Genomic DNA, 18099 nt, shown 5'->3' on the forward strand with positions numbered 1-18099 from the left:
CCGGAGGCACAGCACAGAACAGAAAGGCTCTGACTTTTTTTTTTTTTAAACTGGAAAGAAGAAAGAACACAGAGCCAAATGAAACCCCTCAATCCAATGGAGGGGAGGGTGGAGAAGGGACCTGGGGGGCCCAGGTGTAGCTCCCAAAGCTGGCACCGCTCAGCCAGACACCCCTTTCTTAACTGAAAAGAACTAGTCTCAACAGAAGAATATAAAAGACCCAGAAATTATTCCTGCACAGCCAGAATCCAGGAGCTAGAGTGATAGCTCCAAACCCCTGCTGGGAGATAGAGCAAACTGAATGGACAGGAGGAATACCAGTCTATAAGACCATCTGTTAATCAGTTTCTCTATCTTCACCTGCTGGTCGATGTGAGCTATCCCACTTGTCTCTGGATTCATCTGCTGCTATGCTAAGGAAAGGAATAGATAAAAGCCTTGCCACTGGTTTTTGTAAGGTGCTTAGTGACTAACCCAGCCTCAATACTAGGCAACACTAAATCACAGACCTCATGGAACTGTTCTTCTATTGGATCCTGCCATGGAGTCAACCATCATTTTCCTTGGCTAGTGCTGCTTAGTTAGAATGCCTGCTTTTGGTAAATGAACCAAATCTTTCTCTTTAGAAATACACAAGGAAGCCTCTAAACTATACATAAAAGCCAAAAAGTCCCATTTATATATAATTTTTATTATGTGCATACAATTAAGAGGCCAAAATCAAAAAAAGGAAAGCAAACAGACCCCACAGCTGTAAACCAGTCAAGAAGAGTAGGGCCAGATAAATGGTCTTCATAAAAAAAGGGGTAGAGTCCTGAAGAGGTCCAAACAATTGTATTAAGTAACAGGTTAGAAAAGCTCTCAAATGTCCACCACAAAGTTACATCTAAATACGCACTGTTTGGATTGTAGTAACAGTGACTGATTTTACAGCCACAAAAGTCTGTGTCTGTTTGTGCTTCTGAGATTGTGTGCTCTCACTTAATAGCTATATGATTGTGCTTTTAACATAAGATTACGACTCCTGATGCAGGCTTTTAAGTGCCAAAACAGTCACATGTTGAGTTGTAGCTTTGTGGTGGACATTGAGAGCTTTTCTAACCTGTTACTTAATAAAATTGTTGTTAGACCTCTTCAGGCCACTTTCTCGTTTTTGTGGGACACCATTTATCTGGCCCTACTCTTCTTGACTACAATTAAGAGGCACTATAATATTTGGTCAAAATGTTTCAGCACTAGGGAACAAATTACTTATGAGGAACATAAAAATTTGGAGGTAATACTAGAAGGCAGTTTTACAAACAAAATAAAAATTAAAATAAAACCCAAACAAACCTAAAAAAAAGCCTCCCACTTGAACAAACACCTTTGAGACTGATTTACATACAAAATCATCAACTCCTCTCAAGTCTTGCTCTTATATTAAACATGATTTTTTATCTAACAAGTTACATAATTCCTACTGTGTGTCTGAACTAGACTGTAAGCACCATGGAGCAGTAATGTTTCTTTTGTATGTTTGTATGGCACTGTATACATTTAATAGCATTATAGAAGTGTTTAAATTGTAGTAGTAGTAGTAGTAATTTTAAATGTGGTCCTTTAAACCAGTGGTTCCAACCCTGTCCTGGAGGACCCCAGGCCAATCGGGTTTTCAGGCTAGCCCTAATGAATATGCATGAGAGAGATTTGCATATAATGGAAGTGGCAGGCATGCAAATCTGCTCCATGCATATTCATTAGGGCTAGCCTGAAAACCCGATTGGCCTGGTGGTCCTCCAGGACAGGGTTGGGAACAACTGCTTTAAACCACAAAATAAATATTCTATGACATCACCATATTCAAAGTTAAGGGCCCAGCAACATGTCTTCAACAGGGAAAGAAAATAGCTGGAGCCTAAAGCTCTGTTCGGCTGTGTCTGGGGAGGATTTCACTATAGCTTTTCCTTTTCACTTTATACTTCAGAAGCTTGGCATATTCTGTAAGTAGAATCTCCCAATAGCAGGAGATATCCTCCATTCGCAAATGATCTGTGATGAACCGGCGACCCCTGTAGGAAAAGGTATGGAATAATTAAATAAAAGGGAAAAGAAATGGGGACTTGTATACCACCTTTTTGTCTCTTTGGCATTTCAAAGCTGACATTCAAAGTGGTGGGCACTGGAGGATAAAGTGACTTGCCGAGGGTCACAAGGAGCAGCACCGGGATTTGATCTCACAACCTCTGGTTGCAGAGGCAGCAGCTCAACCAATAAGCCACAACCCTCCAAAGTAAGTTGTGAATTGATTTAGTACATAAGAGGAAAGATTTGATGCTTGCTGGCCTCTTTGGGCCAGAAAACATTCAAAACCTCTCTATTAACTTCCTTCTGAAAGACAGCAAGTTCCTACATAAAGGAGAAGTTGATGAACTAAATATATGCTTCGATTACCTATTCATAAAGAAAATGTTATACAGAAAAATATGAAGAGCATACATGTACTGTTACAGTGAGCCATTATTTGTATCAACTGATCCAACAAAGGACCTTAAATAATTCAGTTCAAGATCCCCTCCTTTAGAAAACTATAAGCAGCCTCCACATGGAATATCATTTTACTACTAAGGTCTAAAACCCTACAGGTGTTCAGATAAGGTTGTATTATAGACAAATTAATCATTTTTACTGAGATTTAGGTTTTTGATTCTCATGTACCTCCCACTAGCATAGTATAGTTAAATGACATTTTGTTGGTCTGATGCTTACCCCTGCTCTAGACCCTCTCCCCCTTAGCTAAAAGTGTCTTCCCCCAATACACCCTCTCAAAATCATTCCAACTCCCACCACCCTCTTTTCCCAGTCAATGTCCATCATCCTATCCCAGATTCCTCTAAGCTGGGTCATGCCTTGGCTTATTAATGGACCCTAACCTTTCCCAGAGTTTTGCCAAAGGCATTGCCTCTGGTGCAGCTTTTCTGTTTTCTTCCAGCATCACATGGCTCTTGGTGAGATTTATTTGCATGGTATCCAAACTTCTTCACTATCCACAATCTCATAAAAATAACGCTCAAATTCACCAAGATCTACACTGTCCTCAAGGAGAACAGAGCAGTTGTTCTGGTTCTAGCAAGATGCCTTTGGTCAGGACTAATATGTCTTGTAATGAGGAGCAGTGGCCTTGCTCCCTTCGCATATTTGTGCCGAAGGGTAAACTGTGATATCCTGTGAGATTATGCAGTCATGAACATTAGGCATAGGACTTACCTCTCTGCAATCTCATGTGCTGTTTCATCATTCTCTTTCACAAACTGCAGCAGTTCCCTGAATGGAGAAAATTGAATAAACTGTAAAGACTAAGCAACTTTCTCTGAAGATCCCTCAACCCAAAAAGTATCCATCATTACACAGTGATGACATTTAGTGGTCACAGGGGGCTGCAGCCTGTGACTGAGTGTCACTATTATGATTTAACTAGAACAAGAAAAATGGGGAAACAAGCCACATAGTTTATTTTGGTACTGTTGCATTAGTCAAAGTTAGTTCTGATTGTGTTAGAAGTTCACAGGAATAGAAAGAAGCTAAGCTAAAACTGGAAAAATATCCACCAGAAATAACTGGGAAATCTAGTTGGTATAAACCAGCGGTCTCAAACATGTGGCCCGCGGGCCGCATGTGGCTCTCCAAGTTTTATTTGCGGCCCGCAGTCTGGACTGGATCATTCTCTTCCTTTTGGAGCAGTAGCGTGTCTGGCCGGTTCGTTCCGTTCAAAGCCGCGTGTTGGCGGCTCCTCGCGCTATCCATTCCTGCATCGGAAGCCTCTCTGACATCACAACATCAGAGAGGCTTCAGACGCAGGCGCGGATCTCGTAAGGAGCCTCCACCCGCGGCTTTGAACGGAACAAGCTGGTCAGACACGCTGCTGCTCCAGTGGCATACCAAGGGGGGAGCGGTCCGCACAGCTGGCCACCCTCCACTGTTTTCCCTATAGTGCGGCTCGTCTAGAGCAGTGGTGCCCAATGTGCTTCCCTTACCTTCTCACCGCTGCCATCGGGGAACAGGCCGGCACCGTGCTCTTTGATCTCCCTGTTTCTCTCGCCGCCCGACGTCAATTCTGACTTCGAGAGGACGTTCTGGCTAGCCAATCGCTGCCTGGCTGCCCGGAACGTCCTTTCCGACGTTAGAATTGATGTCGGGCGGCGAGAGTTGGTTGGCCCCGTGGAGAATAGAAGCGTGGAGATCTCGGCCTGTTCCCGATGGCGGTAGCAGCAGCAGCCTATTCCCCGGCGGCGGTGGCATGGGGGAGGGCAGGAAGGAAGAAAGAAAGAAGGGGGGACAGGGAGCCAGAAACAAAGCAAAAAATGGGGCACGGAATCAGAGAAAGAAAGAAAAAGTTGGGGGAGGGAATGAGGTCTGGAGGAGAGGAATCATACAGGAGGCTGAAAGAAGGGAAGAAATATTGGATACACAGTCAGAAGAATAAAGTGCAACCAGAGACTGATGAAATTACCAAACAAAGGTAGGAAATGATTTTATTTTCAATTTAGTGATTGAAATGTGCCAGTTTTGAGAAAGAAAAGATATTAAACTTTAAGTGTGAGTGCTGCAGAAAAAATAGAGTACTTGGAGGGCCGCAGAAAAATAGTTAATGTCTTATTAAAGAAATGACAATTTTGCATAAGGTAAAACTCTTTATAGTTTATATATCTTTCCTTTTAACTGTTAAATTATAAAGAGTTTAACCTCATGCAAAATTGTAATTTCTTTAATAAGACATTAACTATTTTTTTCTGCGGCCCTCCAAGTACCTACAAATCCAAAATGTGGCCCCTCAAAGAGTTTGAGTTTGAGACCACTGGTATAAACCAAACAAACCCAAACATCATGCCACAAGCACTGCATGGAGGCATATTTCTCCTAATTCACCTGTCTCCCCTCCTCCACCTGCCACCTCCAAAAGTGCAGAAACCAGAAGTAGTAAAGCTTTCTGTACATTTTCAATTTTCTAATGACAGCTGAGAGAAAGTGGTTTTACAAACTTTCTCCCCCATGCTGTTAGATGAATGTGACAACAGAGGCTTCCACTGATCCTTCCACTCATACACTGGCTCCTGTCCTAAGGGTGCACATGGACAAATGGATAGTCAGATAAACACAACCACAAACTCAGGCAATCTCACTTTGCAAAATACACCTAGGAAAAGCCATTTTATTAATACCGTTATCTTATTTTACATTCTTACACTGCTTTTTTTGAACAAAGTTCAACCCAAAGCAGATTACCAAGACACAAAAGAGATGAAAGAGAGAGGAATCAATCGGAAGGGTAGAGAAAAACTGCACCCGATTGGGAGGAGAGAGGAGTAAAGAAGAAAGCCATCCAATTGGAGGGGAGGGAGAAGGAAAGGAAGGGAGAGGAGAGAGTGATGGCAGAGCATGGAGGGAGAGATGGAAGGGAAGGAGAAAAGAAAGATGCCAGGGAATGGGTGGAGGGAAGGGAAGGAAACAAATGTCAGACCATGGGGTGGGGGTGGACTGGAGCGAAGGGAAAGAGAGAGAAAGTGTTGGACGCATGGGGTGAAGGGGGCTAGAGAGAAGGAAAGAAGGTGCTGGCCACATAGGATGGAAGGGGTGCTGGAGGGAAGAGAGAGACACCGGACTGGGGACTAGAGCTAGAGGGGAAGGTGAGAGTGCTGGACCTTTGGGGGGGGGGGGTGCTGAACCTGCAAGAGGAAAGAGAAGGGAAGGTTCAGAGATTGAAGATGGATGGTGAGCACAGAGAAAGAAGAAAATGTCAAATGGCCAGGAGACCCTGGTGAGCAGGTTAACAGAAGACAAACTGAAATCAGAGCCTGAGAATTATAAAATGACCAGACAACAAAAGGTAGAAAAAATTTTTTTTTTTCTCTCTTTTGTGATTATGCCAGATTTGAAATTTGTATCCTGCCAGAGCTGGTGTTTGATGGAGAGCACGAGCTAAGACCTAACAGTGTTTGCTTTTATTTACACATGACAGTACAGGTGTGGGGTTGGAGAGGGCAAAGGGGGGTGGGGTTGGTGAAAAGGCTGCAAAATAAACCCACCAGCTAATTTTAAAGCTATATCGTAGAAAGCAAATTGAATCGTATCGAATCATAAAGTCAATTCAATTGACAAAATCGAAATCAAAAATGTTTTCTTGAATTAGACAGCTCTACCCAGCACCTCAATCATTAGTTTTATAACACTGATAGTCTGGGACTACATGAATATGGATAGTTGTACGTTATTCTTCCAGCTGTTACATTTACTTAGAAAGAAACATAGAAACATGATGGCAGATAAAGGCCAAACAGCCCACCCAGTCTGCCCATTCGTAGCAACCCAAACAAAGATGTGGAAATCCAATGTTCTTGACGCTTCTTTTATTCAGTTAATCCTTTAAAATACAATATCCACATTTGTCATGGGGGACCCAACATGGGCTGTGTTTCGGCAAAACACGCCTTCCTCAGGTATCCTATAGTATTGATTTTGAGAAAATATGATATGAGTATTTTTATGCTCAAAAAAGTATGCAAATTGTGCCCACTGAGGTATGTTGAAATGTGTAAATCAAGGTATGTTGAAAAACTTAAAAAAAATGTGCAGATTAGAATATTGCACTGCGATAGTGCTGGTGAAAAAGTAGAGGAGTGGAAAAAAAAATTATTTTCATGTGTGCATGCAAAGTGCAGATTTGTCAGTGTCCGCTTGAAATTAAATACTATATGTGAAATAGCACAGTGTGAATGCCACTATGCGTGCAATTGGTGAAAGGACAAGGTGACTTACATGAATAGTAAGACTGAGAGAAAGGTGATGTGTACCTACCGAATACGCAAAATTGAATACGCAACCTTTGCAAATATGGGATAACAAATGTCTTGACAAACCTTAAAAAAGCATAGGAAGACAAAAAACTATAAGGGACCAAGGAATACATAACTACAAAGTAAAAATAAAAATGAAATGAAAAAACGAATGAGAATGAGAATTCTAGGCCAGTGTTCTTCAACCTTTTTACACCCGTGGACCGGCAGAAATAATAGAATTATTTTGTGGACCGGCAAACTACTAGGACTAAAATTTAAAAACCCCGTTTACGCCCCATCTCCGCGAGCTCAGTCCCTGCAAACCATCTGATCCCATCTGCACAAGCCGCAATTATGATTTTATATTGAACGTATTTTATTAAAGTATAAAAAGAAACAATATTCTGAACAATTGTGATTTTATAAATACAAATATACAGGGCACATACCAACAAAACCCCTGTCTCCCCTCCCCTTCACATATATCCCCTCTACAATCAAGAAAACTGAACAAGCCAAGTTATTATAGAATGCTACATAGAAATATCATGCTAACAGAATACTGCTGTCCCCAGTTATGTCTCTAGCAGGATATATATTTCAAATCTGATATATTCTAATGACAAAATAGAAATAAAATTATTTTTTTCTACTTTTTGTTGTCTCTGGTTTCTGCTTTCATCTTCTTTTCACTCTTTTCCTTCCAGCATCTGCCCGTTCCATCCAATGTCTGCCCTCTCCCCCTTCCATATGTATCTGACTTCTTTCTATGCCCATCTTCCCTGTCCATCCTCCTCTCTCCTTTTTACATCATTCACTCCAGCTTCACTGCCTTCTTCATTTTTCTCTCTCCTACACCAGATCTAGCATCTTTATCCCTCTCTCATTTCTCTGCTGACCCCCTTTCCAGCATCAATGTCTCTCTACTTTCTCATTCCTCTCTCTCCCCTTTCCCTCATCTGATCTCTCCATTCCACCCTGACCCCCTTCCCCTCCTGTAATCTCCCTGCCAGCTGTTTCCTTCCTTTTTTCTTTCTCCCTACCCTCCTTCCTTTTGTTCCTTCTCCCTTCCCTCCTCCCTCTATCCAACATTAACTCTCTTCCCATCCCTTTCCCTCCTCCCCTCCCAGCAGCATCTCTCCTTCTTCTCCCTTTGCTCCTCCCTCTATCCAACATTAACTCTCTTCCCATCCTTTTCCCTCCTCCTCTCCCAGCAGCATCTCTCCTTCTAACTCCCTTCAAGTCCAGTAACAGCTCTCCCTTTATCCAGCACCTTCCCAGCCTCCTACAGTGGCTTCCTCTCCTTCCAGCAGCTCTCAGTACTTGCCTGCAGGAAGTTGCCGGTAAATCACTGCCCTAGCAAATAGGAGAGCTGATGGGAGGGGAGAAAGCCACTGTGAGGGCTCCCCAGGATCTTGTTCGCACACGCTGACCATCTCCCTCCACCTGCACCTGAATCTGCAGCTCTTTCCGTTCTAATCGCAACTTCCCCGCGGCCCTCTTCAGCAACTCGGCAGGGGCGGCGATCAAGACACACTGCCGACGTTGGGATCTTCACTCTCTGAGTCCCGCCTATTTTGTTTCAACTTCCTGTTTCCGAACAGGCGAGACTCAGAGAGGGAAGGCCCCGACGTTGGCAGCCATCTTGATCGCCTGAGGCTGGGAGGAACATTAGTCAACAGGAACCGCAGTCGGCAGGAAATTTAACTGCCAACTTGATCTCACCGGCCCTGCGCGGAACGGCAGAAATTTTCTGCGGACCGGGGGTTGAAGAACTGTGTTCTAGGCTATAAGGTTGTGACAAAAAGTGTCTTAATGAATGGAAAACAGGGACCATGTGTAGATTTCCCATGTTCTTTTTAGTGTTTATCTTATCAATATATCACATGCAAAGTAAAACCAGTGTCTATAAATGATCTATATAATAAGCTTAAACAAGTTAGGAGACCGGCATGACTTTATAAGTAAAAATGAACTTAAAAACAAAATGGAAAGTATTTGGGAGAAAAGACTAAGAGCTGCGAAAACCCGAAAAAACTAAAAACAAACTGTGAGAACTGAAAAAAAAAGGGGGGTAGAAGGAAGGGAAAACAAAAAAAGGGGAGAAAGGAGTAGGAAAGAGGGAAAAAGGGGAGGGGGAGAAGGAGGGGAGGAAGGGAGAAAGGAAGAAAGGGGAAGGGGGAGAAGGAGAGGAGGAAGGGAGATAAAGGGGGGAAATGAAGGGGGAAGGAAAAAAGAGGGGGGTGGGGGAGGAAGAGGGGAAAGGGTGGTGGAAGGGAGAGGGGAAGGAAGGGGGGGACATCAGACAAAACCATTATCTAAAAAGCAAATTCCATTTGGAAAAAAGTTATGCCAAAAAACCAGGGGTGAGCAAGAAAGCTGAAACATAGAAGGCATAAAATTGTAAAGCCATGGAGGCATAAAGTAATGAACTGCGAAGGCATAAAATTATAAAAACTGTATCAATATGAAATGTGACACCAAACATACAAGGAAGTGTTCCAAAATTAAAAACAGAGTTATATCAAAGCATAATATAAATACCAATATATATGAGTGTCTTAAAAACGAAATGCAATTAATTTTAGAATCAACTTTTAAAAATGTATAGAAATACATGGAGGCATGACAGCACATCGCCACGTGGCGCACTCACAAGAGGACTGATGCACACGCAATCTGTTGATTTTAAGGAGCACTTTTTTTGCCATGGTTCATTTCTTTGAATCACAGCCAGCACGATAGAAGTATTACATCACCTTTTCACGGTAAGTCTAATCTCAGTCATCATTTTTATTTTTGTTTGCAGCACAGCGAGTTATTATTTTAATTAATGCATCGTTGAAACCTCTGTTATACCATAGTAATTTTACACATAGGGTTTGCCGGCTCCCTACAGACCAGTGCCGAGTTACAGATAGTTTTCAATCCCCAATTTCTCCCAGCACTCTATGGCGTTATGTAGAGCGGTTCATTTTTGCCAGGCTACACACAGTTTTTTCTTAAGAGAGACTTGTTAACTTTTTTTATATCATTATCATATATTTTGTGCCTAGAGATTGGTCTCACATGGTAGTGGTTTTTTACATGACATTTTATTTTTCAGCCGGTTTTTCTTGAGTTGATTTGAGACCTTGAACTATGCAGTTTAGGTCTCCAAATAAAAGCATACTGTGGTATCTTGACATGACCTCTGTGATATACTGTATATGGTGTTTTTAAAAATATATATGTTTTTTCTCTCTCAGAATAGATTGGCTATACCCGTTTTCTTATTTTTAATTTTATTATTGCAAATTGTGGTTTTAAGTGTACTTTGGTATGTCTGCTCTTGTATCATTGCAGGATGTTTTCTGTGAAGCTGCTGTGTTTTTATTGCTGTTTTTGAGGTTAGTTCATTTATGTACATGTGCTCTATTGCTCACTTTTACTTATTGTTGAGTTTTTGTGCGTACATATATCTTTTTATGAGCCTGTTTTTTTTCCATACTTTTAAGAGCATAAACTTTTAGGCTTTATGAGTCATATGTTATGAGTATTATGATTCTTAAATTTCAATGTGTATTTTATATGTTCATTTGCTTGTATTCCAAGGACCCCTGAAGGCGGCAAATATTGCCGAAACACAGTCCGTGTAGGGTCTGGATATCTGTTTACAGCAAGTGATTTTATTTATTGAAGCTTTATTGACTTTTATTACATTGTGTATTGTATTTTAATTTTGCATAAATAAATATCATTGTTCTAACCTCTGGGAGTCCAGGGATTGGTTCCACATTGTTTTGCTTAAAACATTTGTACTGTAGTGGTACCAAGGTCCATTGCTGTGGGAGTTTGGACCATCCTTTTGGCGTCGTCCACCCCACAGTGTTGGCGCGTAAGCCACTGACCGTTATGGAATAAATACCAACATTAAAATTAGGAGCCGCGAAGCAATAAGAAAGCCCAATATAAGAGTGATATATAAAAGTACAATAAGCTTACCAAACTGAAGCCCGCCAGAGAGGAAGACCTGGAGCACTGCAGAAGCAAACTGAGTGTCTTGGAAAAACACCACGGGAAAGAGGAAGGAAAAAAATAGGGTGGGATTTGATGACATGAAGAGATACAATTGGAAGAGAACAGACCATGTGATGAATCAGTCCGAGGTGGATGACCTATCCAAAGTGTAAAATGAATGTAAACAAAATATATGGGAGAAAATGTGAAACGAAAATCAAAAATGAACAAATAAAAATGAGGATAACCTGCTAAACAGTCAATGTGTAGTAAAACTATGGGGGAGAGAAAGAAAAAAATGAAATGAACTAAGCAAACAAAAAATGAAAATGGTGCTTTAAGATGAATCCTAACAAACACCATGACATGCTGTGAATGGAATAGGAAAAAGATGAAAGATCTTTATGATGTGAAAAGGAACTGTATTTGAACATGGACAGATTTAGGCAAACAACAACAACTGAGTGAGTTAGTACTGTTATCTCACTGTAAAATATGGCTACTAACATAAAATGCAGATAGGTTAATCAATGATCTGTAAAAAATACATATATATGAAAACATTAAAACAGAATATAAATGACTATGATAAGTAAATCAATAAAAGCAATAAAAGCACAAGACTACTTATATAAAATACAGTAAACCTCAGTTTGCGAGTAACGTGTTTTGCAAGACGAGCAAAACACTCTTGCAAACCAAGCGCTGTCTCTATATGCGAGCGGCCCTCCCTCCCCCGCCCCGCCCAAACCCTCACCTCAATCGGGCACTGGTACGCAGCACCAACCCACAGGACGTGACGGTGCCGAAAGAGCCTGCCGGTGATCTTTCCTGGGCCTTGAGCATCTGCGCATGTTCAAGGCCTTCTGGCTCCCACTCTCTATTTTAGCCTAATATAATATAAAATGATGTTATTCCAAATTATAAATTGTGACACTAGATGTACATGAGACAACTGGTGGTTTGAAAGGTCGTTATGATACTCAACATGATATGAGAAGTTGACGTGGGGTTGGATAGAGGGGTGGGGTGGGTGAAAAGGGTGCAAAGTAAACCCACCAGCTAATTTTAAAGCTATACCACAGAAAGCAAATCGAATCGTATCGAATCAAAAAGTCAATTGGAAAATTCGAAATAAAATTTTTTTCTTCCTGAATCAGACAGCTCTACCCAGCACCTCAATCATTAGTTTTATAACACTGATAGTCTGGGGCTACATTAATATGGATAGATGTGTGTTATTCTTCCAGCTGCTATATTTACTTACAAAGAAACCTAGACACATAGAAACACAATGGCAGATAAGGGCCAAATTGCCCATCCAGTCTGCCCATTCGCAACAACCACTATCTCCTCCTCCCCCTAAGAGATCCCACACATGCCCGTTCCACACTTTCTTGAATTCAGACAGACTGTCTTCACCATCTCTACCAGGAGATTATTCCACACAAATCATAAATGGAGACAGCCCAGCCTACCTAAACAACTGCCTATTCCAAAATACCTCAACCAGACATAGAACCCACAAACCGTTCACGCATCCCCCAATCAGAGACAGCAAACGAAAAAAAAAAAACCTGTACGATGGCCTTCTAGCCACACAAGCAGCAAAACTAGACTACCAACTCTCCAATTTACTGATAACGACCCCAAATTACAAATCGTTCAGAAAATAAATAAAAACCATGCTATTCAAGAAATCCTTGAAGGCAAACTAACACAAGACTCGTCCCAACTCTCTGAAACAACCCGCTCAACTCTTCAATTCCTCTGGAAATGGCCAGATAACTCCTTTTGTAATCCGCCTTGAAGAGCAAGGTAATGGCGGAATAGAAATCACTAATGCAATGTAATTTCTGTAAAAAAAAATATTTGCTTAGATTAATCCTGAGCCTCTTAACTTCATCCTATGCCCTCTCTTTCCAGAGCTTCCTTTCAAATGAAGAGTTCTTCATTAAATCTTAGCTAACAAATTTCAGACCATTCTTCAAGCTTCATTAGGTCTTTCCTCATGTTATCCTCACCATCAGGAGTGTCTACTCTATTGCAGATTTTGGTATCATCTGCAACGAGGCAAATCTTACCCGACAGCCCCTTCAGCAATATTGCTTACAAAAATGTTAAAAGGAACAGGCCCAATAACCGAACCTTAAGGCATACCACTGCAACATCCCTTTCCTCAGAGCAATTTCCATTGACCTTTACCCTCTGTCATCTTCCACTCAATCAGTTCCTGACCCAGTCTATCACTTTGGGGAACTCAGTTTATTTATTAGATGCCTGTGTGGAATACTGTCAAAGGCTTTGCTAAAATCTACTGTAAACAAACCACATTTAGCACACTCCCTCTATCAAATTCTCTGGTCACCCAAAGAAATTGATCAGATTTATCTAATTGACTATAACGGTCAAATTGTTTTCATATATGAAGAATTTTGAGAGATTTGAAAGGTAAAGGGGGAAGACTGTCAATTTTGATTATTATAATCATTTTTATAGTTAAATATTTGCCTATCTACTTTGGAGATTCTGGTACTGAAGCAAACATGGGGGGGGGGAAGGGAAATAGTATTTGCTTCCAGATGCCACAGCTGCAGAAGCAGTTACAGGCTGGTTAGATTGAAAGAGGACTACAGGTCCATCAAATTCAACCTTCTGGCCGACTCCATAACAACTTTCTCTACATGACAACCCAAGTGAAAGTGAAAACATGTTGCACCTGCAGCCAGTTCCATTGCTTTGAGCAAAATTTTCTTACCAATCAGTTTTTCCCCCAGTTTCTGTATGGGATCAAGGATTTATTGAGAAATTAACTACTTGCATGAATGCAATTGAAGAATGGATGACAGAAAATAATTTAATACTGAATATAGCAAAGACGGAGGTGCTGATATTAGGAAGAAAGGAACTGGCAAGTTGGCCTACTGAAGTACTTGTAGGGACTATAAAATTCCTGTAAAAAAGGAAATATGTTTGTTGGGAGTTTCTCAATTGCCAGTTCACAATGCAGAGTTAAGTAACACAAGTTGTGAAATTAGCATTCTTTCAATTGCATGTGTTGAGGAAATTAGAACCTTTAATATCTATGAGTGATTTTTTGAGTGTCATACAGAGTTTAATTCTCTGTAAAATTGATTATTGTAATGCTTTGTATTTAGGAATTACAAAATATATATTACAAGCATTACAAAATACAAAATGCAGTAGCAAGAGTTTTGGTAGGAGTGAATAAGCATTTTTCAATGACTCCAATTTTGAAACTGCTCCATTGGCTGCTGATAGGATGGAGGATCCAATATAAAGCAATACTAGTGGTTCATCGAGTTTTGTACAGTCAAGTACCATCATATTTACAACAAGCAATGACTATTTATATACCTAATAGAAAACTGAGATCATAAACTGCTCTCGGAGTTTGAGGATTGATACTGTATGATATGTGGCAACAGGTCAGTCAGTTTTTTCAATAGCAGCAGTGAAATGTGGAATAAGCTACCAGGAATTTTGAGATTATATAAAGGTAGTGACCAGTTTCATAAATTGTTTAATACACATCTTTTTGTGCAAGTTTTTTATGATTAAGAAATGCATGTTATTTAAATGTTGTTACAGGCTGCTGATAATTGAATATGTTGTTTTGTATTGTCTATTTTTATGATGTAAATGAATTTTGTGTGCGTTATTTGTAACTCGCCTGGGTATCGGGCAGGAGATAAATTTTAAAATAAATAATACTTAGACCGTACTGCAAGATACAATACATTGTAATTAAGTACATAAAATAGATTTATTTCTCTAGAACACAGCCAGATCATCAGATTCATCTAACCAGCAGCAGATTGTACTGGTCCAATAAGATCTGAACCTCTAGTACTACTCACTACACCTTTCTCCAATGTGAGTGGAAGATGCACTCCTTTTTCCTTTACTTCTTGTATATGCTTTTCCCTCCAGCTGACCCAAATATTTCCCCACCTACCTGACGTCTGAGAGGTCCTGTTTTACAGGGATGAAGTGCACCCAGGGCTTCAGCTGTGGATAGAAGAATTCCAGCCACTCTGCACCCACGTGGAAGACCAGCGAACCGCACAGAAAGAGGTGTTTCAGCCGGAAGCTGGCGGCCACACCACGAAAGTTAAAAAGGTACCTGTGAGGACAGAGTGTGATGAGAACAAAGAAGGAACTGATGGCAGAGCATGTTCCTGCCCAAGCTTGCGGTTCCTAATCCCAGGATGTGGGGTTTCATTCATTATTTACATAATATCAAAAAGGTTTCCCAGGCTCAGTGGCAATGCTGTCACGTAGAGACTCCCTGGTTCAATAACTAATTGAGTTGGGGATACTGCAGAGACAGTGTTTACAACTCCAAATTCCATTACACCCCTTCCGGATGTCATACACTAGGGCAGGGGTGCCCACACTTTTTGGGCTTGCGAGCTACTTTTAAAATGACCAAGTCAAAATGATCTACCAACAATAAAATTTTAAAAAAACACAACACACACTGTACTCATAGAATTGTTAATTATCATTCCTATTCCGGGGTTTTTTCAAAGAGGTCAAAGCAGATGACTCTATGCACTGTCACCTCAGTAACAACCATACAAAAATAGACAAATACCCACCCCCTCCCTTTTTACTAAACCACGATAGCAGTTTTTAGCGCAGGGAGCTGCGCTAAATGCCCAGCGCTGCTCTCAACGCTCATAGGCTCCCTGCGCTAAAAACCTCTATTGCAGTTTAGTAAAAGGGGACCAATATTGTAAAATATAGACAGCAGATATAAATTCAGACACATTTTGATCACTAAATTTAAAATAAAATCATTATTCCTACCTTGTCTGGTGATTTCATGAGTCTCTGGTTGCACTTTCTTCTTCTGACTGTGCATCCAATCTTTCTTCCCTTCTTTTAGCCTGTATGCTTCCTCTCCTCCTGACCTCATTCCCCCCCCCCCCAACGTTTTCTTTTTCTCTCCCTGCCCTCTCTTTCTTTCTCTCTTCATGCCCCCTTTCTTTTTTTCTGTTTCTCTTCTTTCCTTCTGTCTCCCTGCCTGCCCTCTTTCTCCCTCCCTGCCCTCCCCCAAGCCACTGCCGCTGCCATTGGATAACAGGCCCCCAAAGCCGCACCGCTGCCGGCCAAGCTCTCCTTGCTTCGGGCCCACCAGCATTCCTCTCCCCGACGTCAATTTTGCTGTCGGAGAGGAAGTTCCGCTGGCCAGAACTTCCTCCCCGACGGCAGAATTGACGTCGGGGAGAGGAAGGCTATCAGCCCAAGATCGACCTATTGGGAGAAATGCTGCCGGGTCCTGCCTTTGAGGAAACAGAAAGTAGGCAGGACCTGGCAGCAAGAAGAGCAAATCGCAAGCTTCACTGACCTGTCTCCTGCTTTAGCCTGCGAATGGGGCTCTAACATGTGCGTGCCGGCTTCCCTTCTCTCCCCCCCCCCCCCCGGACATAACTTCCGGTTTCAGAGGGAAGAGAAGGGAAGCCGGTACAAGCTAACGTTAGTTCCCGGAGCATAAATTCTCCAAGCCGGTTTTGTTTTTTTTTAAATGTTGAGCAGTGGAGGCAGCAGCAGAATTCAGGAGCAGGCCAGTCAGGAGGGGATAAAAGAGAAGGGAACCCACTCTGCGATCGACTGGGGTCGCCTGAGCGAGCGACCTGTCGATCGCGATCGACGTGTGGGGCACCCCTGCACTAGGGTGTTCAATCCCAACCCACAGTCTGGGTGTTGCAGAAATCTACATCTTTTCTGAACACATGCTGCACTCCCCCTAGTGTTAGAATCAATTTCAATTTCTGCAAGCAGTCAGAGCAGAAGTCTTTTGCTGTTGCTCTGCTTCTGTTTCATATTTTTTCCACTTAAAGTTCGTTTCTCGGTGGCTTCAGTGCCTTAGGACCCCTTCCCAGTGATCCTCTGTCTGAGAAAAGGACACAGTCTTACAGTGCTAGATTGCAGCTTCACAGAGAAACTCTGGTGGATCTGTGAAGCCAGCCTCCTGTGTACCACCTTCTTACAGTACCCGGGGTCCCTTCCCACGGAGTTTGCTAGCTAGTGATCTTGTTGCAGGTTTCTAGTGCAGGCTAGGTGTGTATGGACAGAAAGCCATCCAGGTCTTAAGGCGCAGGCTGCCTTTCCCGCCCCAGCCCGTGTGGGAGAGAATCCATGGGGGCGAAGGGTGTAGTCCAGGAGTGTCCAACCTGTGGCCCCGTGAAGTATTTTGTGTGGCCCCGGTCAAGGGCGATGCAGTGTTTTCCTCTGCTTCCCCCGGGTGTTTACCATCTTGCCGGCTCCCTCCTCTGTCTTGCTGCAGCATTTGCACGTTTGTGCAGCCCCAGAAACATTTTTTTTGGCCAATGTGGCCCAGGGAAGCCAAAAGGTTGGACACCCCTAGTGTAGTCTGTCTCTGGCCGGCTGGCAGTCTGAAGATCTTCAGTTCCAGTGAATTTGGAGCTGTTTCTGAGTCAGAAAGTCCTTTTTCTCTACTCAGCTGCTTTAAAAACGCTGACAAAGGCACTACAGAGACTTACCTCCATTATTTCCTATGGGAACTTCAGGGGTGGCTTTAAACTCGGTTTCTCACAGTTTCTGAGGGTAGGGTTCATGTTCCCCATCTCCCAAATTTCTATTTTTTTATTTTCAAAATTTATTTTTGCTGTTTTTGGCACAAATTCATGACAGTAGCCATCTTGGATTTTAAAATTGATCTTTTTTCTCTAAATTTTAAGTTCTGCCTCAAAAACTCCTTGATTTGACTCAAGATCTATTGGGATGGACTCCCCAGCCCCTAATCTATTGGATGTGGACATTGGTACACCGGATCAGCGATTTTGAAAAGCGTGCCATGGTGTGCCGGGGGAGGGGGTGGGAGCTTCAGACTTCACCTCCTCTGGAGAGCCGGCCTTGGTCCGTGCCTTCCGAAGAAAATCTCACCCAGGAGCCATTCTGGAGTCTGGTGTAGTTCGCCTGTGTTCCCAGTAATAGGGACTCTCTTGATGCGTCGCATGTACCTCAACAGTGCCCAGCTATGGTTGCGGAGTGGGCCTTATCGGATTTTATTTGGCTCCTCTGAACATTATATCCACAGACCCTGCTCGTTTGACGCAACCAGTGGGCGCGTCGGGGTTTTTTCCAGTCTATGGGGTCTGTGGCAAAGCTTCCTTTCAGGAGCTCTCTTGTCCAGCTGTGCCAGATTTCGATTGCAATAGTTGCCATGCAGATTTTGTGTTTCTTCTATCTCATGCCACTGTATTTAATTTGGATCTGGCTGATGCCTTTGCTGAGA

General features: G+C 42.2%; 2 protein-coding genes across 4 annotated transcripts in view; one reads left to right on the forward strand and one right to left on the reverse strand.

Annotated features, from left to right (window-relative positions):
* Positions 1-670: 670 nt before the first annotated feature.
* The window catches only part of POGLUT1 (protein O-glucosyltransferase 1), a 50024-nt gene continuing 32595 nt past the window's right edge, over positions 671-18099 (reverse strand). Inside the window, exons 9-12 of one of the 3 annotated variants that reach the window (XR_004539184.1) lie at positions 14791-14958; positions 3247-3303; positions 1807-2051; positions 671-1629 (exon numbers count right to left, since the gene is read on the reverse strand). Coding sequence is in view for 1 of the 3 variants with exons in the window: in XM_033941567.1 (XP_033797458.1) it covers positions 1898-2051; positions 3247-3303; positions 14791-14958 (379 nt within the window). In the remaining 2 variants the exon portion in view is untranslated. Of the gene's footprint in view, positions 1630-1727; positions 2052-3246; positions 3304-11568; positions 11702-14790; positions 14959-18099 lie in introns of those variants that run through there. The other 2 variants (XR_004539185.1, XM_033941567.1) reach the window with 2 other exon arrangements.
* TIMMDC1 (translocase of inner mitochondrial membrane domain containing 1) overlaps positions 14935-18099 on the forward strand; it is a 97581-nt gene continuing 94416 nt past the window's right edge. The window contains exon 1 of the mRNA XM_033941569.1: positions 14935-14954. The gene's annotated coding sequence lies outside the window, so the exon portion shown is untranslated. The remainder of the gene's footprint in view (positions 14955-18099) is intronic.

The sequence above is a fragment of the Geotrypetes seraphini genome, chromosome 4, assembly GCF_902459505.1.
Source record: "Geotrypetes seraphini chromosome 4, aGeoSer1.1, whole genome shotgun sequence".
In the NCBI taxonomy this organism is placed as follows: Eukaryota; Metazoa; Chordata; class Amphibia; order Gymnophiona; family Dermophiidae; genus Geotrypetes; species Geotrypetes seraphini.